General features: G+C 43.3%; 1 protein-coding gene across 1 annotated transcript in view; it reads right to left on the reverse strand.

Moving 5' to 3' along the window:
- Positions 1 to 641: 641 nt before the first annotated feature.
- LOC141271447 (uncharacterized) overlaps positions 642 to 18,826 on the reverse strand; it is a 139,222-nt gene continuing 121,037 nt past the window's right edge. The window contains exons 24-26 of the mRNA XM_073681520.1: positions 12,095 to 12,125; positions 11,901 to 11,991; positions 642 to 6,036 (exon numbers count right to left, since the gene is read on the reverse strand). Of these exons, the coding sequence (XP_073537621.1) occupies positions 5,126 to 6,036; positions 11,901 to 11,991; positions 12,095 to 12,125 (1,033 nt within the window). The 3' untranslated portion in view covers positions 642 to 5,125. The remainder of the gene's footprint in view (positions 6,037 to 11,900; positions 11,992 to 12,094; positions 12,126 to 18,826) is intronic.

Here is an 18,826-nt window from a genome sequence, read left to right on the forward strand (position 1 = left end):
AGTTAGCTGCCTCACTATCCTGCAGCTCCATGCTACTGTCTTCCCCCACATCTACCCACGTGAGGGTCTGCTCAGTGAGAAGAAACTAATTTCCATATATGCAATGGATCTCAGTATTGCAAGCTGCTTATTTATATGCATTACCTTGGCGGCCAAATATACAACATGCACACATCTCGCACAGCAGTATGCACTAAAATGGCTGATCAAGGACTGCATACAAGAGACAAGCTGTGCACTGGATGGCAATGTCAATATTGGATCACATTTTCCTAATAGGCATGGCTCAAACACAGGAATATAACAAGTAAATATATAGAGTGAATTAATAGAAGTCACTACTTCTATACTCCTTGAATCCAAAGTCACTGAATTTAAAGTCACGCTTAAGCCAAACCACACTTAGAATAAACCACTCAAGTGCGTTCACTCGTTATTTCAGATGGTTTACATATAATTGCTTTTCCTGCAACTCATTGCAATGTTTGCAAAGGACATATGTGTTTTTAATCATACTAACTAACAATGTAATTCTTCACTATTTAGATGCAGAATACTAGTATTCCCTCAACTCCATAGTTTCATGGGAAATACTTTAGCCTCTAAAGAATATAAAAAATAAAGATTCAAACATAAGGATGTAAGTTTTAAAAGCAGATATTTAATAGATTTGTAAAAAGTTTTATAAAGGGTTGTCCAAACACCTCTTCCACATGATCTCATAATAGCCGTAAGTACACAAAGTTGTATGTGATTAGGACAATAACTGATGGTTTACTCAGCAATGGTCCTACTCAAATATAGCCGCGGCCTCCATGACCAATATCTCATCGGGCAGATAAGAGAGACATCTGATAAACACTTTAAAATTAAGCTATTCTGTATTTATAAATGTGTAATATTTTCGACAGGCATGAAAAGAAGTTTCTGATTTTTAATAAAAGTTTATTGGAAGTTGCATACTTTTTTTTTAAGTATTTATTATAATATCTATAATATAACGGGGGATGCGTCCCTCTGTCTGAAGCCTCGATAGACTGCGCATGCGTGACGCGCAGTCTGGCTCCAGACAGAAGCAGGCATCCAGCCGTTACAGGTAAGAGGAATGTATGGCGCCGGAGATCGCGGTATGCGTAGACACTGAACACATACCGCGATCTCCGGCGCCATACTTACCTGACCGGGAGGAGCGTTGCTGCGGCGCCTCTCTTCGCCGGAGACCGGGGCAGGAGTGAGGTGTCGGATCGGTGCATGCGCATAGCGCTATCCGGCGCCGTTTTACTGAAGACACATTTACATATTTTCTGCCTCCGGCAGAACAGGGCGCAGCAGCGCTGGAGTACAGAGAAGAAAGGTGAGTATAACTGTTTTTTTTTTTTTGTATGTGTGTACAGTGTGAAAGTGATGAGGGGGCCACACATACCAGGATTGTTGGGTGAGGGGACCATGTATATACCAGGAATGTTAGGTGAGGGGACCATGCATATACCAGGATTGGGGGGATGAGGGGTACCACACATACCAGGATTGGTGGGATGAGGGGGTACCACACATACCAGGATTGGGGGGATGAGGGGGTACCACACATACCAGGATTGGGGGGATGAGGGGGTACCACACATACCAGGATTGGGGGGATGAGGGGTACCACACATACCAGGATTGGGGGGATGAAGGGTACCACACATACCAGGATTGGGGGGGTGAGGGGTACCACACATACCAGGATTGGGGGTTGAGGGGTACCACACATACCAGGATTGGGGGGTTAGGGGTGCCACGCATACCGGGATTGGGGATGAGGGGTGCCACGCATACCGGGATTGGGGATGAGGGGTGCCATGCATACCAGGATTGGGGTTGAGGGGTGCCATGCATACCAGGATTGGGGGTAGAGGGGTGCCATGCATACCAGGATTGGGGTTGAGGGGTGCCATGCATACCAGGATTGGGGTTGAGGGGTATCACGCATACCAGGTTTCTGGGATGAGGAGGCCATACATACCAGAATTGGGATGAGGGGTGCCATGCATACCGGGATTGGGGATGAGGGGGTGCCATGCATACCGGGATTGGGGATGAGGGGTGCCATGCATACCAGGATTGGGGATGAGGGGTGCCATGCATACCAGGATTGGGGATGAGGGGTGCCATGCATACCAGGATTGGGGATGAGGGGTGCCATGCATACCGGGATTGGGGATGAGGGGGTGCCATGCATACCGGGATTGGGGATGAGGGGTGCCATGCATACCAGGATTGGGGATGAGGGGTGCCATGCATACCAGGATTGGGGATGAGGGGTGCCATGCATACCAGGATTGGGGATGAGGGGTGCCATGCATACCGGGATTGGGGATGAGGGGTGCCATGCATACCAGGATTGGGGATGAGGGGGGCCATGCATACCAGGATGAGGGATACCATACATACCAGGATAGGGATGAGGGATGTGGTACCATGCATACCAGGATTGGGGATGAGGGGTGCCATGAATACCAGGATTGGGGGTTGAGGGATGCCATGCATACCAGGATCGGGGGGTGAGGGGTGCCATGCATAGCAGGATTGGGGGTGAGGGGTATCATGCATACCAGGTTTCTGGGATGAGGAGGCCATACATACCAGAATTGGGATGAGAGGTGCCTTGCATACCAAGATTGGGGGTGAGAGGTGCCATGCATACCAGGATAGGGATGAGGGGTGCCATGCATACCAGGATTGGGGGTGAGGGGTGCCATGCATACTGGGATTGGGGGTGAGGGGTGCCATGCATACCAGGATTGGGGGTGAGGGGTGCCATGCATACCAGGATGGGGATGAGGGGTGCCATGCATACCAGGATAGGATGGTGGGGACAGGATGGGAGCAGCACAAATACCAGGAGGGGGCAGCACATACCAGCATGGAAGACCATATACCAATAAAAATGCTCGCCACCCAGGCGTAGAACGGGTTCAATAGCTAGTATGTATATATGTGTAAGTGTAATTATAAGGAAAAAAGTGAAACATAGAAATAAACAACCTACGAAAAGGGACATTTGTCATTTTAACTGTATGGTAATGAGAACCCAACTTTTTCACCAAGATATAGACAAAATTAATAAATATACAACCCGACAACACATAGACCACCCTTCGGTGGAGTTTATCAAAATAATCCAGGAGTAAAGGAGGATTCACAGTTACCATACGTATGGCAATTCCAGACCACACACTTCTAAAGGCACTCACGGAAATTCAAAACATCCACGCAACAAACATACCCATGCATAGACACTCACTCCTCTGCTTCCAACCCTGAGAGAAATAGTACAATAATATACCAGCTGTAATAAACCCCATTAGCTAACAATCTACGGGGGTGCCTCAACAGCAATTGTAGCCTCAGACTCAAGTGACCAGACCCTCTAAAATTTATTTGGACATTTTCTGGACATATAAAAAATTCTGTAGCGGGGGATAGATTTGTTAACCAAATTAGCCAAAGAGACAAGGGATGAATATCTACTGACTTCCACATAACTGACTATTTTCCGGGCACAGAAAAGAAGAATGATAAAGAAGAGGACCTTCTCTGGCCAGAATTATGAGAGCTTAGGACTGGACCAGACGGCATGTATAAAAATAAATTGAGCTATTCCACTTGAGTAGAATTAAATTTCTCTAAAACTAAGGGCGACTGCAGCCAAGCATGCTGTAATTTACATATACATGTTCATACACACATACATACACACACACATACATGTATACACACTACTCACAAAAAGTTAAATATTTGACTTTCGGGCAAAATTTCAGAATGATCCTAAAATGCACTCTAACCTTTTCAGGTGAACTTAATGTGACCTTCTCTAAAGTCTTGAGTGCACAAGTCCAACTGTTCAATGTTTTAGTACTTTTTACACAACTTGGTGTTCTCTAACAAGAAGCTTAATGGAAAAATTCAAAACAGGTGTTTGATCCATGCCTCGGCCAATACATTTCGGGTTCAATCAGAATTGGTATTTAAACAGTCCTCCGGATCATACTGTTCACATTTTGACATCATGAGACCAAGACGAAAACCTAACAATTGATCAATATTACCTCGCTATTGCAAGGCTTCAAGTAGGATGTTCTCAGACGGAAGTATCCACTGAGCTTAGAGTGTCACAGAGTATCATCAGCAGGTTGCAAAAGAGATATAGAGAGACTGGAAGAGTCACAGAAAGACATAGAAGTGGACGTCTTTTGGCCACATCCCACACTGATGACCGCTTTATTGTGAACAATGCCCTTCAGAACTGGATGAGGAATGCCACGCAATCCCAGGCACGTTTAAGGGAGGTGAGAGGCACCAAAGTGTGACGTCAGACCATTCTAAACCATTTACATCAGCGTGGTCTGCGTGCTAGACGACTTGCAAGGGTACCTGACCAAACCACTAGGCACAGGGTTCATCGTATTGCATGGGCCAGGGAGCATCAATGTTGGACAAGGAACCAGTGGGCCTCAGTGCTGTTCACTTATGAATGTCGATTCACGCTGAACAGAAATGATGGTCACCACTGATGTTTCCGTGTTGGCAGGTGTCTCGTCAATACAGAACTGCCCTACACTTTGTGAATGGCGCAATGACAAGCCCCTACTAGTTAAGTAACATAATTAATCCAGTCATTGTGCATCTGCATGAACAACACAGATCTAATTTCATCTTCATGGACAACAATGCTCCAGCTCATCGAGGTCGCATCATTAGTGAATGGCTGTTGGAGACTGGCCTACCTCAAATGGAGTGGCCTGCATCTTCTCCAGACCTCAATCCCATAGAAAACCTATGGGATCAGCTGAGTCTCCGTGTAGAGGCTCGTAACTCTGTACCCCAGAACCTCAATGACCTGAGGGCCGCCTTTCAAGAAGAGTGTGATCCCATGCCTCAACAGACAATAATTCAACTTGTGAACAGTATGAGACGTCGTTGTCAAGCTGAATTTATACTCAAAACCACACCCCATTGATAGTTACATACATTTACTATTAACCAGATAGTATTGTAAACTGCATTTCCTCTCTCTTTTAGACTGTCAATATTGTATTTTTTCGACTATGACAATAAAATGGTTTTAAAAATAGAAAGGCTACTTCCCTTTGTGAATTTTCTGATGTGCAATAAAATTCGGTTTCCGTGTAAAACATTGCCCACATTCTGAACATGAAAATGGCTTCTCCCCTGTGTGACTTCTCATATGTGCAACAAGATTTGATTTGTAAAGAAAGCTTTTATCACATTCTGAACATGAATATGGCCTTTCCCCTGTGTGACTTCTCATATGTGCAACAAGATTTGATTTGTGTGCAAAGCATTTCTCACATACTGAACATGAATATGGCTTATTCCCAGTGTGAGTTCTCTGATGTATAACAAGTTGATTTTTGACTGTAAAACATTTTCCACATTCTTGACATGAAAATGGCTTTTCACCTGTGTGAGTTCTTTGATGAGTAACAAGATGGTCTTTCACTAAAAAACATTTACCACATTCTAGACATAAAAATGGCTTCTCCCCTGTGTGAATTTTGAGATGTTTATCAAGACTCAATTTAGATGACAAACATTTCCCACATTCTGAACATGGATATGGCTTCTCACTTGTGTGAATTTTCTGATGGTGAATCAGATTTGATTTCTCTTTAAAACATTTTCCGCATTCAGAACATGAAAATGGCTTTTCCCCTGTGTGTATTCTCTGATGATTAATAAGAGAATTTTTCACTGAAAAACATTTCCCACATTCTGAACATGAATATGGCTTCTTTCTTGTCTCAGCTCCTTGATGTTCATCATCCCTTCTGTTATTTTTGGCTTGCTTAACTATCTGTGATGATTCAGAAGATAGGAGCTGTTGGAAAGGATCAGATAGCGGATCTTGGGTTAGAGTTGTATCTGGAATACTGTCGTGCTCTTCATAAGCACCCGGTGTGACACTATGAGCACATGCTGTAGAATCTGAAAATATCAGATGTGCCTCTGATTTGTTGGAACAGTCATCTGCCAAGAATAAAACTAAATTTATTATTCTTCAATAACATAGCTTATGTATTAATTATTAGAATATTTATACATTTTACAAGCATGAGTCACAAATTATCCACACTGGCTGCAGAATTTATTTTAAGACATAATCTACCTGCTTTTAAATACACTTTTACCATCTGTCAACTTGCTTACACATCTCCTCATCGAAAAATATTTCGGGCTGCGCAGTGAGCCACGAAGTCATCGCTGTCTTCATCTCTTTTTTTAGAAGTGAATTTTCAACCTAGTAGGGCTTCTTAATTTGGTTTGCCACATAATCCACCATCACTCTTCTATCCAACAGAGTCAGTTTGAGTGCCGCTCAATGTTGTCATCAGTTGTGGAAGTGGACAGGTGTTCGGTTGGATGACAATTTTCGAAATCCTTGAATTTCTCTATACATTCATACATACTTCTTCGCGACAAGAAACTTTCTCCATACTGTGCACACAGTCTTCAATAAATAACAGTACCAGGAACATCCTGAGATCACAAATCAAAGCTGTTTTTTCATGCAAATTGTGAGGGAAGTCATTGTTTCTTGCACTGCAGTCACAATGAACTGATTTTATAAGTTTAAACCTGTACAGCAGTGACTGGGAAGACAACGACTTTGTATGGAAAGCTCTGATAACCGTGCGACTAACAGAAGCTTTATTATGGCCAGAGTGCAGAAAATTTTAACTCACCCTCATATAGCATTTCTATCCAAATTGTAGTAAAATTCAATTAATGATGGCAACAGTAAACATCAAAGTAGGGACTTAAAGATTATGATGTTTTACAGAAAGCCAGTGTGAGGCCACAGCCACAAACGGGGTATCAGTAGCGTAGCTGCAGGGGAGGCAGAGGGTGCGGTTGCCCCAGGCCACTTGTTTGAAGGGGCCCACCTGGAGCTAACGACATTCCCACAATCATGGTTTGTGTAGGCACCTCATACACTGTAGGGACTACTGTGTGGGGGCCCTCATACAATGTGGGGCCCTCCTAAAGTGTAAGGTAAGGTTTTAATACTAGAAACAAGTAAGGACCATCCCGATAGGTACACCTTGTCATGGTGGGATGGCTTTCATGCCTTTTTGATCAAAATAGCATTAACTAAGTACCCTATGTTTACACATATTATTACTATTTACTTACTACATGGTATATGCTCATTTTGTTTTCTTTTCTTGGGTTTTGTCTGTGAAATGGCCACAGTGTGAATTTGCTCTTACACTTTGCATGTATAATAACTTATGGTTCTGCTCTATTCTTTGCTTTTGTGTACAGAGGAGCTGTGGGAACCACCACAGTGTGTATAGAGGAGCTGTGGGCACATTATACTTTGTATAGTGGAACTGTGGGCTCATTATACTGTGCATAGGGGAGTTGTAGGCCCATCATGCTGTGTAGAGGGGAGCAGTACATGAGAAGATTCAAGAGACATTATTAAATGTGAAGCGGGCACTTAAACATTATTGTTATAGGGGCACTCAGAGTATTGTGACAGTCAAAAGGTGCGCATAAGGCATTATTACTTTCTAGGGGCAAAAAGTACACACTTTCTAGAGCATTTGCACAGGGCATTAATATTTTCTAGGGAGCAATTTTACCATTTAGAGGGCACAAAGGGGAACATTGGTGGCCTTAATTATATGGGGCAGTAAGAGTAGCATACTTATTGTGCCAAACTGCAGGACCAATAATAAGGACACATACTGCAGCAGTGGCTCAGTATTGGGGTATCAGCAGGATGAGACATTACTGCAGGTTGGAAATGGATGGGGATGGTGCTGGAAATGTGAGAAGTCAAATGTGTCTTTGTTGTAAACTCTACAGACAAGTCCTGGCTGAAAAAAGTTATCATGTCGGTCTGAGACAGATGGAAAAGACGGGTAAAGTGAACAACTCCATCAAAAAGAACGTCAGCTATAAGTCACTATCTGTAAGTGTACTGTGATCTCTTACATGTTCTACCACTAAAAGGTCACCATATGGTGATGATATCAGTGTTGAACCTTGTATAGTGATTTATTTTCAGTCGCAGCATGATCATCTGTTGAGGTTCCCCTATACCCACTGTAGTTGTAATCAGGGTTACCTGGTTAAAGGCCCACTCAGATGTTTCATTCCCCCTGAGCTGAACCACTAGCTATGCCTCAGGATATATAGAAGGGTTACAAGAGGCAATGAGGGTCCTATCAGCACAGTGTGTTTAAAACATAGCCCAATAAAAATTGTTCAGAGATTAATCCATTAATGAAACAGCCTATATTAATTTTTGAATTAATACCGCTAATCAACATAGCGGTAGGAGGGCTGATTTTTTTTTTTTGTGAGATGAATTTTAGTTTTGAATGACACCATTCACTTTTTGTTTCTTTTTTTAACAGCCTTCGCCTCGATCTCGAGCCATAGCAAATTGATGGATGGACAATCAATCTTGTGCAAGCCTAGATAGGTCTACCAGAGTATTTGTCACTGAGTTGCTAGAGGTGTCTGAGGGAAACTATGGAACTGCCCAACTCAGGGACTTAACTCTTAAAGGAGCATTTGAAAACGTGACTATGTTAAATGGGGTTCCTCAGGAGCTGGGAGCCAATAGTCGGTTCCCTCATTTTGCTATGAATGCGTATTTTCTATATAGAGTAGCCAAGACAAGGGGTGAGGTGATAGAGCAGTTACTGGTGCCAGGCCCCTATAGACGCAGCGTGCTAGACATGGCTCATTCCCATGTGTTGCATGGTTACCTGGGGGCAGATAAGACACAGGAACGGATTCTCCAGAGGTTTTACTGGCCTGGGTACTACAGGGAAATCATGAGCTATTGTCGTTACTGCCCCACATGCCAACTAACCTCCCCAGTGGTTCATTTCTGCAGTCCCCTAGTACCGTTGCCCATCATCGAGATTCTATTCGAGTGTATAGCAATGGATTTGGTGGGGCCCTCGGTAAAGGCTGCAAGATGACATCAATATATGATGGACTGGTGGAGAGGTTTAACAAAACCTTGAAGGCTATGTTGAAGAAAGTGATGGAGAAGGACGGCCGAGACTGGGACTGTCTGCTTCCCTATCTGGTATTCTTAATCAGGGATGTTCCCCGAGCTTCCACAGGCTTCTCCCTATTTGAACTACTCTATGGCCGACACCCTCAAGGACTCCTGGATGTGGCGAAAGAGTCCTGGGAACTTGAGACCACACCCTATAGAAGCGTGGTAGACCATATCACCCAGATGCAAGAGAGGATTGCCAATGGGATGCCCATTGTGAAGGAGCACCTCCTCAAGACACAGTAAGCACAGTCCAGTGTGTATAATAGTTCGGCCAGGGTGAGACAGTTCAATTCTGGGGATCGCGTACCACTGGCACCAGCCCACTGGGGAGAGCAAATTCTTGGCCAAGTGGCAGGGCCCCTATGAGGTGGTAGAGAAAATTGGTGAAGTCAACTATAAAGTCCACCAACCAGTAAAGAGGAAGACCTGCCAGGTTTACCATGTTAACCTGATTAAACTGTGGCAGGACAGAGAACCTGCGGAAGCTCCTCGTCCGGTGGCCAAGTCCGAAGTCAGCTTAGATGTTCACGTCATCCTGAACCCTCATCGGATTCCAGAGACTCGACTGGAGGTGATCTCAAAAGAGGTGAAGCGAATGCTGAATCTAGGAATCACTGAAGTATCCAAGAATGGCTGGTCCAGACCCATAGTGTTGGTGCCAAAACCAGATGGGGAGTGGCGGTTCTGTAATGTCTATAGGAAGCTCAATGAGGTCTCGAAGTTCAACACCTACCCTATGCCTAGGGTAGATGAGAGCTAAGACCAGCTCTGTACATCACCACCCTAGACCTCACAAAAGGATAATTGCAAATTCCCCTGTCCAAAGAGGCCAAGGAAAAGGCTGCCTTATCAACACCAGACGGATGTTATAAGTACGTCAGGATGCCATTTGGGTTGCAGGGAGCTCTGGCCACTTTCTAGAGAGCCATGGACGGGTTCTTAGCACCTCATAAAAAGTACGTAGCGGCCTACCTAAATGACATGATCATATTTTGCCAGGACTGGGGAAGTCATCTTAGCAAAGTTCAGGCAATACTTCATGCCTTAAGGAAGGTATGCTTTACCATCAACCCAAATAAATGTGTTATGGGGATGGAGGAAGCTAAAAGAATGTTTGGCCATCAAGTGGGGCATTGGACACTCTGAAGTATTACCTGTTAGGTCGAAGCTTCAGGTTAGTGTGGAACCATTGCCCACTGAGGTGGATGCGAAAGAAGAAGGGAAACAATGCCCGAGTAACTAAGTGGTTCCTAGCCCTACATAATTTTAGTTTTCAGGTGGAGCATAAGCTAGGGAAACAACATGGGAATGCAGATGCCCCTTGAAGAGTCTATTGTATGTGGGCAGAAGGTGCAAAGCCCACCGGCTTTGGACAGAGGGGTATGAAAGGTGGCAGCTGGACAGGTGGTGGATGGGAGGTATGTGTCCCTGAGATGCCAAGCCTCGGTGATGTAGGACCATGAGAAGCAGGTTTCAGCGCACATGGTGCAGAGAGGTGTTTTAATGGGCCTGGAACATGGGTCCGGGTTTTACGAGCAGCTGAAAGAGCTGGGTGGGATAAGCTGCTCACTTACCTCCAGTCCAGGCCTTGGAATGACCGATTTAAGGCAGCTGTTGCTGTCTCACTTGGTCTGTGTGTATGTGTGCAAGGTGAGGAGCCTTTGCATATGCTGCTCAGATGCTGTTGGGAGTCTGAGAGTGAAGGAATGACATTTAAACTGGTGAGCTTGTGCTTTCTATGGACGGTTTATTTTCCATTTTTGTTCTGTGATACATTTTGTATCTTGAAGAGGCTGTTTTGTCAAACCAGACGGTTTATGGACATTTAATAAACTGCCCGTTTGTTTTGAACTGACCAACTGAATCCTTGTGGGTGAACCAGCGTCTACCATAGAGCCGATCCCTCACAATGCCAACCATTCCTTAATATACTTATCTACTGTGTGTAACGGGTTTCATAATGCTTTGTTAGCACAAAAACAGTTGTATTAATTTATGCATGGTGGTATGTTTAACCCCTTTGCAACAATTTTCTCATTTGCATTTTCGTTTTACTTGCCCTTCTTCCAAGAGCCATAACTTCTTCATTTTTCAAGTGCCATATCTACATGACAGATTGGATATTATAGAGAGATGAATTCTAGTTTTGAATGACACCATTCATTTTACCATACAACATACTGGAAAACAGTAAATTTAATTAAAATTGTGTTTAAATTAATTTAAAAAAATGGAATTCCGCTATTGTTTTTTGGGTTCTGTTTTTACAGCATTTATTGTGCTGTAAAAATGATCAGACAGCATGATTCTTCAGGGCAGAATAATTATAACAGTGCCAAACTTGTAAGGTTTTTATATTTAAGAAATATAAAACAATCTGAAAATGTAAAAACAAAATAGTTTATGTTTCCCTTTTCTGGGACCCTAAAATTATTTTTTTCCTTCACTAGAGCTATATGAACTCACATTTTTATACCATTTTAAAGGACACAAAATATTTTGATAGTTTTTTCACATTTTTTCAGGAGTGGCAGCGATTTTTGTTCACAACTTAGTGGACTTGTACCTACGATCACTTGACGTAGAGAAAATTATGGTTTCCCATGAAGCCCTGAATTTTTTTTTTCTTTGTAAAAAAAGACCCCACTATTTAATTCGGCAATGTAAAACTTTACTATATATGTATCTAGCTTTTCTACCAATCACAATATTCCTTGTAATAAAACCTAAAAGCATAATTGCACCAGACAGTGACTAGGCAGAATCTGTGACTTCTCTACATTTAGTGGTCACCACTCACCTGAATTGCTGTCTATAGATATCTCCACTTTAAACCACTCGTCATCCCTCCCATATGCACCAGCAGTATTAATAAAGTTCAGATCTTCAGCCTGAAACAAATATTGTAAAAGTCACAGACAGATGGAGAACTCGTATGAAATGATTTTGAAAAACAGGAAAAAATCCTAAAATAACATGACGATCAAACCTTACAGCCGTAGTTATCACATACAAGTGCTTCTCACTAAATTAGAATATCATCAAAAAGTTAATTTATTTCAGTTCTTCAATACAAAAAGTGAAACTCATTTATTATATAGAATCATTACAAACAGAGTGATGTATTTCAAGTGTTTATTTCTGTTAATGTTGATGATTATGGCTTACAGCCATGTGAACACACAAAAGTCATTATCTCAGTAAATTAGAATAATTAACAAAAAACACCTGGAAAGGCTTCCTAAGTGTTTAAAAAGGTCCCTTAGTCTGTTTCAGTAGGCTCCACAATCAAGGGGAAGACTGCTGACTTGACAGATGTCCAGAAGGCAGTCATTGACACTCTCTACAAGGTCCCAGAGTTCCAATTTTCATTTGGAAATCAAGGTCCCAGAGTCTGGAGGAAGAGGGGAGAGGCCACAATCCCAGCTGCTTGAGGTCTAGTGTGAAGTTTCCACAATCAGTGATGGTTTGAGGAGCCATGTCATCTGCTGGTGTAGGTCCATTGTGTTTTATCAAGACCAAAGTCAGCACAGCAATCTACCAGGAAATTTTAGGACATTTCATGTTTCCCTCTGCCGACAAGCTTTTTGGAGAAGTAAATTTCATTCTCCAGCAGGACTTGGCACCTGTCCACACTGCTAAAAGTACCAATACCTGGTTTAAAAACCACAGCATCACTGTGCTTGATTGGCCAGCAAACTCGCCTGGCCTTAACCGCATAGAGAATCTATGGGGTATTGTCAAGAGGAAGATGAGAGACACCAGACCCAACAATGCAGATGAGCTGAAGGCTGCTCTCAAAGCAACCTGGGCTTCCATAACACCTCAGTAGTACCACAGGCTGATCGCCTCCATGCCACGCCGCATTGATGCAGTAATAATGTTTTCATTTATATAGCGCCAACATATTCCGCAGCGCTTTACATTTCAGACAATTTACAGACATTATCTGCACTGTCCCCATTGGGGCTCACAATCTACATTCCCTATCAGTATGACTTTGGAGTGTTGGAGGAGAACATACAAACTCCTTGCAGATGTTGTCCTTGGTGGAATTTGAACCCAGGACCCCAGCGCTGAAAAGCTGCAGTGCTAACCACTGAGCCACCGTGCTGCCCCGTAATTAATGTACAGTAATTGATGCAAAAGGAGCCCCGACCAAGTATTGAGTGCATTTACTTAACATACATTTCAGTAGGCCAACATTTCGGATTTTAAAAACATTTTTCAAGCTGTTGTTATAAAGTATTCTAATTTACTGAGATAATGACTTTTGTGTTTTCATTGGCTGTAATCCATACTCATCAACATTAACAGAAATAAACACTTGAAATAGATCACTCTGTTTGTAATGACTCTATATAATATACGAGTTTCATTTTTTGTATTGAAGAACTGAAATAAATTAACTTTTTGATGATATTCTAATTTAGTGAGATGCACCTGTAGTGGCAGGTCTCCTTTATAAATCCAACATGTCGGCTTCTAATTATACCCAGAAAATTGTGAAAAGATCAAGACAACATCTAATGTCTATGATCAGCTTTATCCTGTCATCTCCACCAAGTATAAAACATACAATAAATGGCCACATTATTAGAGACACCCATCTAGCATCACTTGGACCTCCTTCAGCTTTCAGAATTCCAGAAATTTGTTAGGTCATCAATCCCAGTAAATGTTAATTGTTCTACAGCAGAATAATGTCCCTTGAGGACAAGATAGCTTTTTACAGTAGTCATAAATGAAATGGAGGTACTGGCATGCTCTCAACAGCCAATTCTACCTATCTGGGGACTGTGAAGACTGAGGAAGCAAGAAAAACATCACTGTCATGTTCCTGGAAACTATCCTAGACCAAATCATGGAGCGATTCAAGCATATCACCGAGCAGCTGTAACTACTCGGAGCTCGGCCCAAGCATACTCGGCGAAAGGGTTAATAGAACATACTGGCTCAACACTAATCTGTATATGTATTTTTAAATCTTTCAATAAATGTGAAGTTTTATATTTTTTTCAATCGTTGGATTTTCTACCATTTTTAAAGTTACATTGGAACCTTAACTTGCATTTCCATGTGAAAATACCTGGTTTTGACAACAGGTGTACCAATAAATGATGAGCTGACTCTTCTTTTCCCTTTTCCTAATTGTATGCAATTACAGCCTAATACCATTAAATAATTTTTATTGACCTTCCAACTACTTCTAACTTTGCCATTGATGGCGATGTGCACCATGGCCACTGGGTCCTCACAAGCCCCTTCCAGTAATCTGTCAACTCAATCCACAATGTGTCGAACTCGAGCATCAGGAAGGCAACACGTTGTTTGATGATCCTGGTCTTTGCGACAGATTGATCTGTCTGTCCCCCTTAATAATTTAATCTCCTACCACCAGCACCTGTCTGGCCTGCTTCGCGCTCCCATTTCCTCACTTACTGGAGTAGAAACTTTCCCAACTTTGAGGATGTGTCTTGCTGCAACAATGCTACCCCTGTACTGACACCCCTCTTTATCTGCTAACTTAGCAAACATGTTGGGATGAGCCAAGTCAGGACTAGCCTCCTTGACACTCTTCCCTCTATAGCATTTTATCATCTAGTTAGCTGCCTCACTATCCTGCAGCTCCATGCTACTGTCTTCCCCCACATCTACCCACGTGAGGGTCTGCTCAGTGAGAAGAAACTAATTTCCATATATGCAATGGATCTCAGTATTGCAAGCTGCTTATTTATATGCATTACCTTGGCGGCCAAATATACAACATGCACACATCTCGCACAGCAGTATGCACTAAAATGGCTGATCAAGGACTGCATACAAGAGACAAGCTGTGCACTGGATGGCAATGTCAATATTGGATCACATTTTCCTAATAGGCATGGCTCAAACACAGGAATATAACAAGTAAATATATAGAGTGAATTAATAGAAGTCACTACTTCTATACTCCTTGAATCCAAAGTCACTGAATTTAAAGTCACGCTTAAGCCAAACCACACTTAGAATAAACCACTCAAGTGCGTTCACTCGTTATTTCAGATGGTTTACATATAATTGCTTTTCCTGCAACTCATTGCAATGTTTGCAAAGGACATATGTGTTTTTAATCATACTAACTAACAATGTAATTCTTCACTATTTAGATGCAGAATACTAGTATTCCCTCAACTCCATAGTTTCATGGGAAATACTTTAGCCTCTAAAGAATATAAAAAATAAAGATTCAAACATAAGGATGTAAGTTTTAAAAGCAGATATTTAATAGATTTGTAAAAAGTTTTATAAAGGGTTGTCCAAACACCTCTTCCACATGATCTCATAATAGCCGTAAGTACACAAAGTTGTATGTGATTAGGACAATAACTGATGGTTTACTCAGCAATGGTCCTACTCAAATATAGCCGCGGCCTCCATGACCAATATCTCATCGGGCAGATAAGAGAGACATCTGATAAACACTTTAAAATTAAGCTATTCTGTATTTATAAATGTGTAATATTTTCGACAGGCATGAAAAGAAGTTTCTGATTTTTAATAAAAGTTTATTGGAAGTTGCATACTTTTTTTTTAAGTATTTATTATAATATCTATAATATAACGGGGGATGCGTCCCTCTGTCTGAAGCCTCGATAGACTGCGCATGCGTGACGCGCAGTCTGGCTCCAGACAGAAGCAGGCATCCAGCCGTTACAGGTAAGAGGAATGTATGGCGCCGGAGATCGCGGTATGCGTAGACACTGAACACATACCGCGATCTCCGGCGCCATACTTACCTGACCGGGAGGAGCGTTGCTGCGGCGCCTCTCTTCGCCGGAGACCGGGGCAGGAGTGAGGTGTCGGATCGGTGCATGCGCATAGCGCTATCCGGCGCCATTTTACTGAAGACACATTTACATATTTTCTGCCTCCGGCAGAACAGGGCGCAGCAGCGCTGGAGTACAGAGAAGAAAGGTGAGTATAACTGTTTTTTTTTTTTTGTATGTGTGTACAGTGTGAAAGTGATGAGGGGGCCACACATACCAGGATTGTTGGGTGAGGGGACCATGTATATACCAGGAATGTTAGGTGAGGGGACCATGCATATACCAGGATTGGGGGGATGAGGGGTACCACACATACCAGGATTGGTGGGATGAGGGGGTACCACACATACCAGGATTGGGGGGATGAGGGGGTACCACACATACCAGGATTGGGGGGATGAGGGGGTACCACACATACCAGGATTGGGGGGATGAGGGGTACCACACATACCAGGATTGGGGGGATGAAGGGTACCACACATACCAGGATTGGGGGGGTGAGGGGTACCACACATACCAGGATTGGGGGTTGAGGGGTACCACACATACCAGGATTGGGGGGTTAGGGGTGCCACGCATACCGGGATTGGGGATGAGGGGTGCCACGCATACCGGGATTGGGGATGAGGGGTGCCATGCATACCAGGATTGGGGTTGAGGGGTGCCATGCATACCAGGATTGGGGGTAGAGGGGTGCCATGCATACCAGGATTGGGGTTGAGGGGTGCCATGCATACCAGGATTGGGGTTGAGGGGTATCACGCATACCAGGTTTCTGGGATGAGGAGGCCATACATACCAGAATTGGGATGAGGGGTGCCATGCATACCGGGATTGGGGATGAGGGGGTGCCATGCATACCGGGATTGGGGATGAGGGGTGCCATGCATACCAGGATTGGGGATGAGGGGTGCCATGCATACCAGGATTGGGGATGAGGGGTGCCATGCATACCAGGATTGGGGATGAGGGGTGCCATGCATACCGGGATTGGGGATGAGGGGTGCCATGCATACCAGGATTGGGGATGAGGGGGGCCATGCATACCAGGATGAGGGATACCATACATACCAGGATAGGGATGAGGGATGTGGTACCATGCATACCAGGATTGGGGATGAGGGGTGCCATGAATACCAGGATTGGGGGTTGAGGGATGCCATGCATACCAGGATCGGGGGGTGAGGGGTGCCATGCATAGCAGGATTGGGGGTGAGGGGTATCATGCATACCAGGTTTCTGGGATGAGGAGGCCATACATACCAGAATTGGGATGAGAGGTGCCTTGCATACCAAGATTGGGGGTGAGAGGTGCCATGCATACCAGGATAGGGATGAGGGGTGCCATGCATACCAGGATTGGGGGTGAGGGGTGCCATGCATACTGGGATTGGGGGTGAGGGGTGCCATGCATACCAGGATTGGGGGTGAGGGGTGCCATGCATACCAGGATGGGGATGAGGGGTGCCATGCATACCAGGATAGGATGGTGGGGACAGGATGGGAGCAGCACAAATACCAGGAGGGGGCAGCACATACCAGCATGGGAGACCATATACCAATAAAAATGCTCGCCACCCAGGCGTAGAACGGGTTCAATAGCTAGTATGTATATATGTGTAAGTGTAATTATAAGGAAAAAAGTGAAACATAGAAATAAACAACCTACGAAAAGGGACATTTGTCATTTTAACTGTATGGTAATGAGAACCCAACTTTTTCACCAAGATATAGACAAAATTAATAAATATACAACCCGACAACACATAGACCACCCTTCGGTGGAGTTTATCAAAATAATCCAGGAGTAAAGGAGGATTCACAGTTACCATACGTATGGCAATTCCAGACCACACACTTCTAAAGGCACTCACGGAAATTCAAAACATCCACGCAACAAACATACCCATGCATAGACACTCACTCCTCTGCTTCCAACCCTGAGAGAAATAGTACAATAATATACCAGCTGTAATAAACCCCATTAGCTAACAATCTACGGGGGTGCCTCAACAGCAATTGTAGCCTCAGACTCAAGTGACCAGACCCTCTAAAATTTATTTGGACATTTTCTGGACATATAAAAAATTCTGTAGCGGGGGATAGATTTGTTAACCAAATTAGCCAAAGAGACAAGGGATGAATATCTACTGACTTCCACATAACTGACTATTTTCCGGGCACAGAAAAGAAGAATGATAAAGAAGAGGACCTTCTCTGGCCAGAATTATGAGAGCTTAGGACTGGACCAGACGGCATGTATAAAAATAAATTGAGCTATTCCACTTGAGTAGAATTAAATTTCTCTAAAACTAAGGGCGACTGCAGCCAAGCATGCTGTAATTTACATATACATGTTCATACACACATACATACACACACACATACATGTATACACACTACTCACAAAAAGTTAAATATTTGACTTTCGGGCAAAATTTCAGAATGATCCTAAAATGCACTCTAACCTTTTCAGGTGAACTTAATGTGACCTTCTCTAAAGTCTTGAGTGCACAAGTCCAACTGTTCAATGTTTTAGTACTTTTTACACAACTTGGTGTTCTCTAACAAGAAGCTTAATGGAAAAATTCAAAACAGGTGTTTGATCCATGCCTCGGCCAATACATTTCGGGTTCAATCAGAATTGGTATTTAAACAGTCCTCCGGATCATACTGTTCACATTTTGACATCATGAGACCAAGACGAAAACCTAACAATTGATCAATATTACCTCGCTATTGCAAGGCTTCAAGTAGGATGTTCTCAGACGGAAGTATCCACTGAGCTTAGAGTGTCACAGAGTATCATCAGCAGGTTGCAAAAGAGATATAGAGAGACTGGAAGAGTCACAGAAAGACATAGAAGTGGACGTCCTTTGGCCACATCCCACACTGATGACCGCTTTATTGTGAACAA

This window comes from Phyllobates terribilis, unplaced genomic scaffold (genome assembly GCF_046119375.1).
Source record: "Phyllobates terribilis strain yellow unplaced genomic scaffold, ASM4611937v1 Scaffold_5__5_contigs__length_657084704, whole genome shotgun sequence".
NCBI classification, from domain to species: domain Eukaryota; kingdom Metazoa; phylum Chordata; class Amphibia; order Anura; family Dendrobatidae; genus Phyllobates; species Phyllobates terribilis.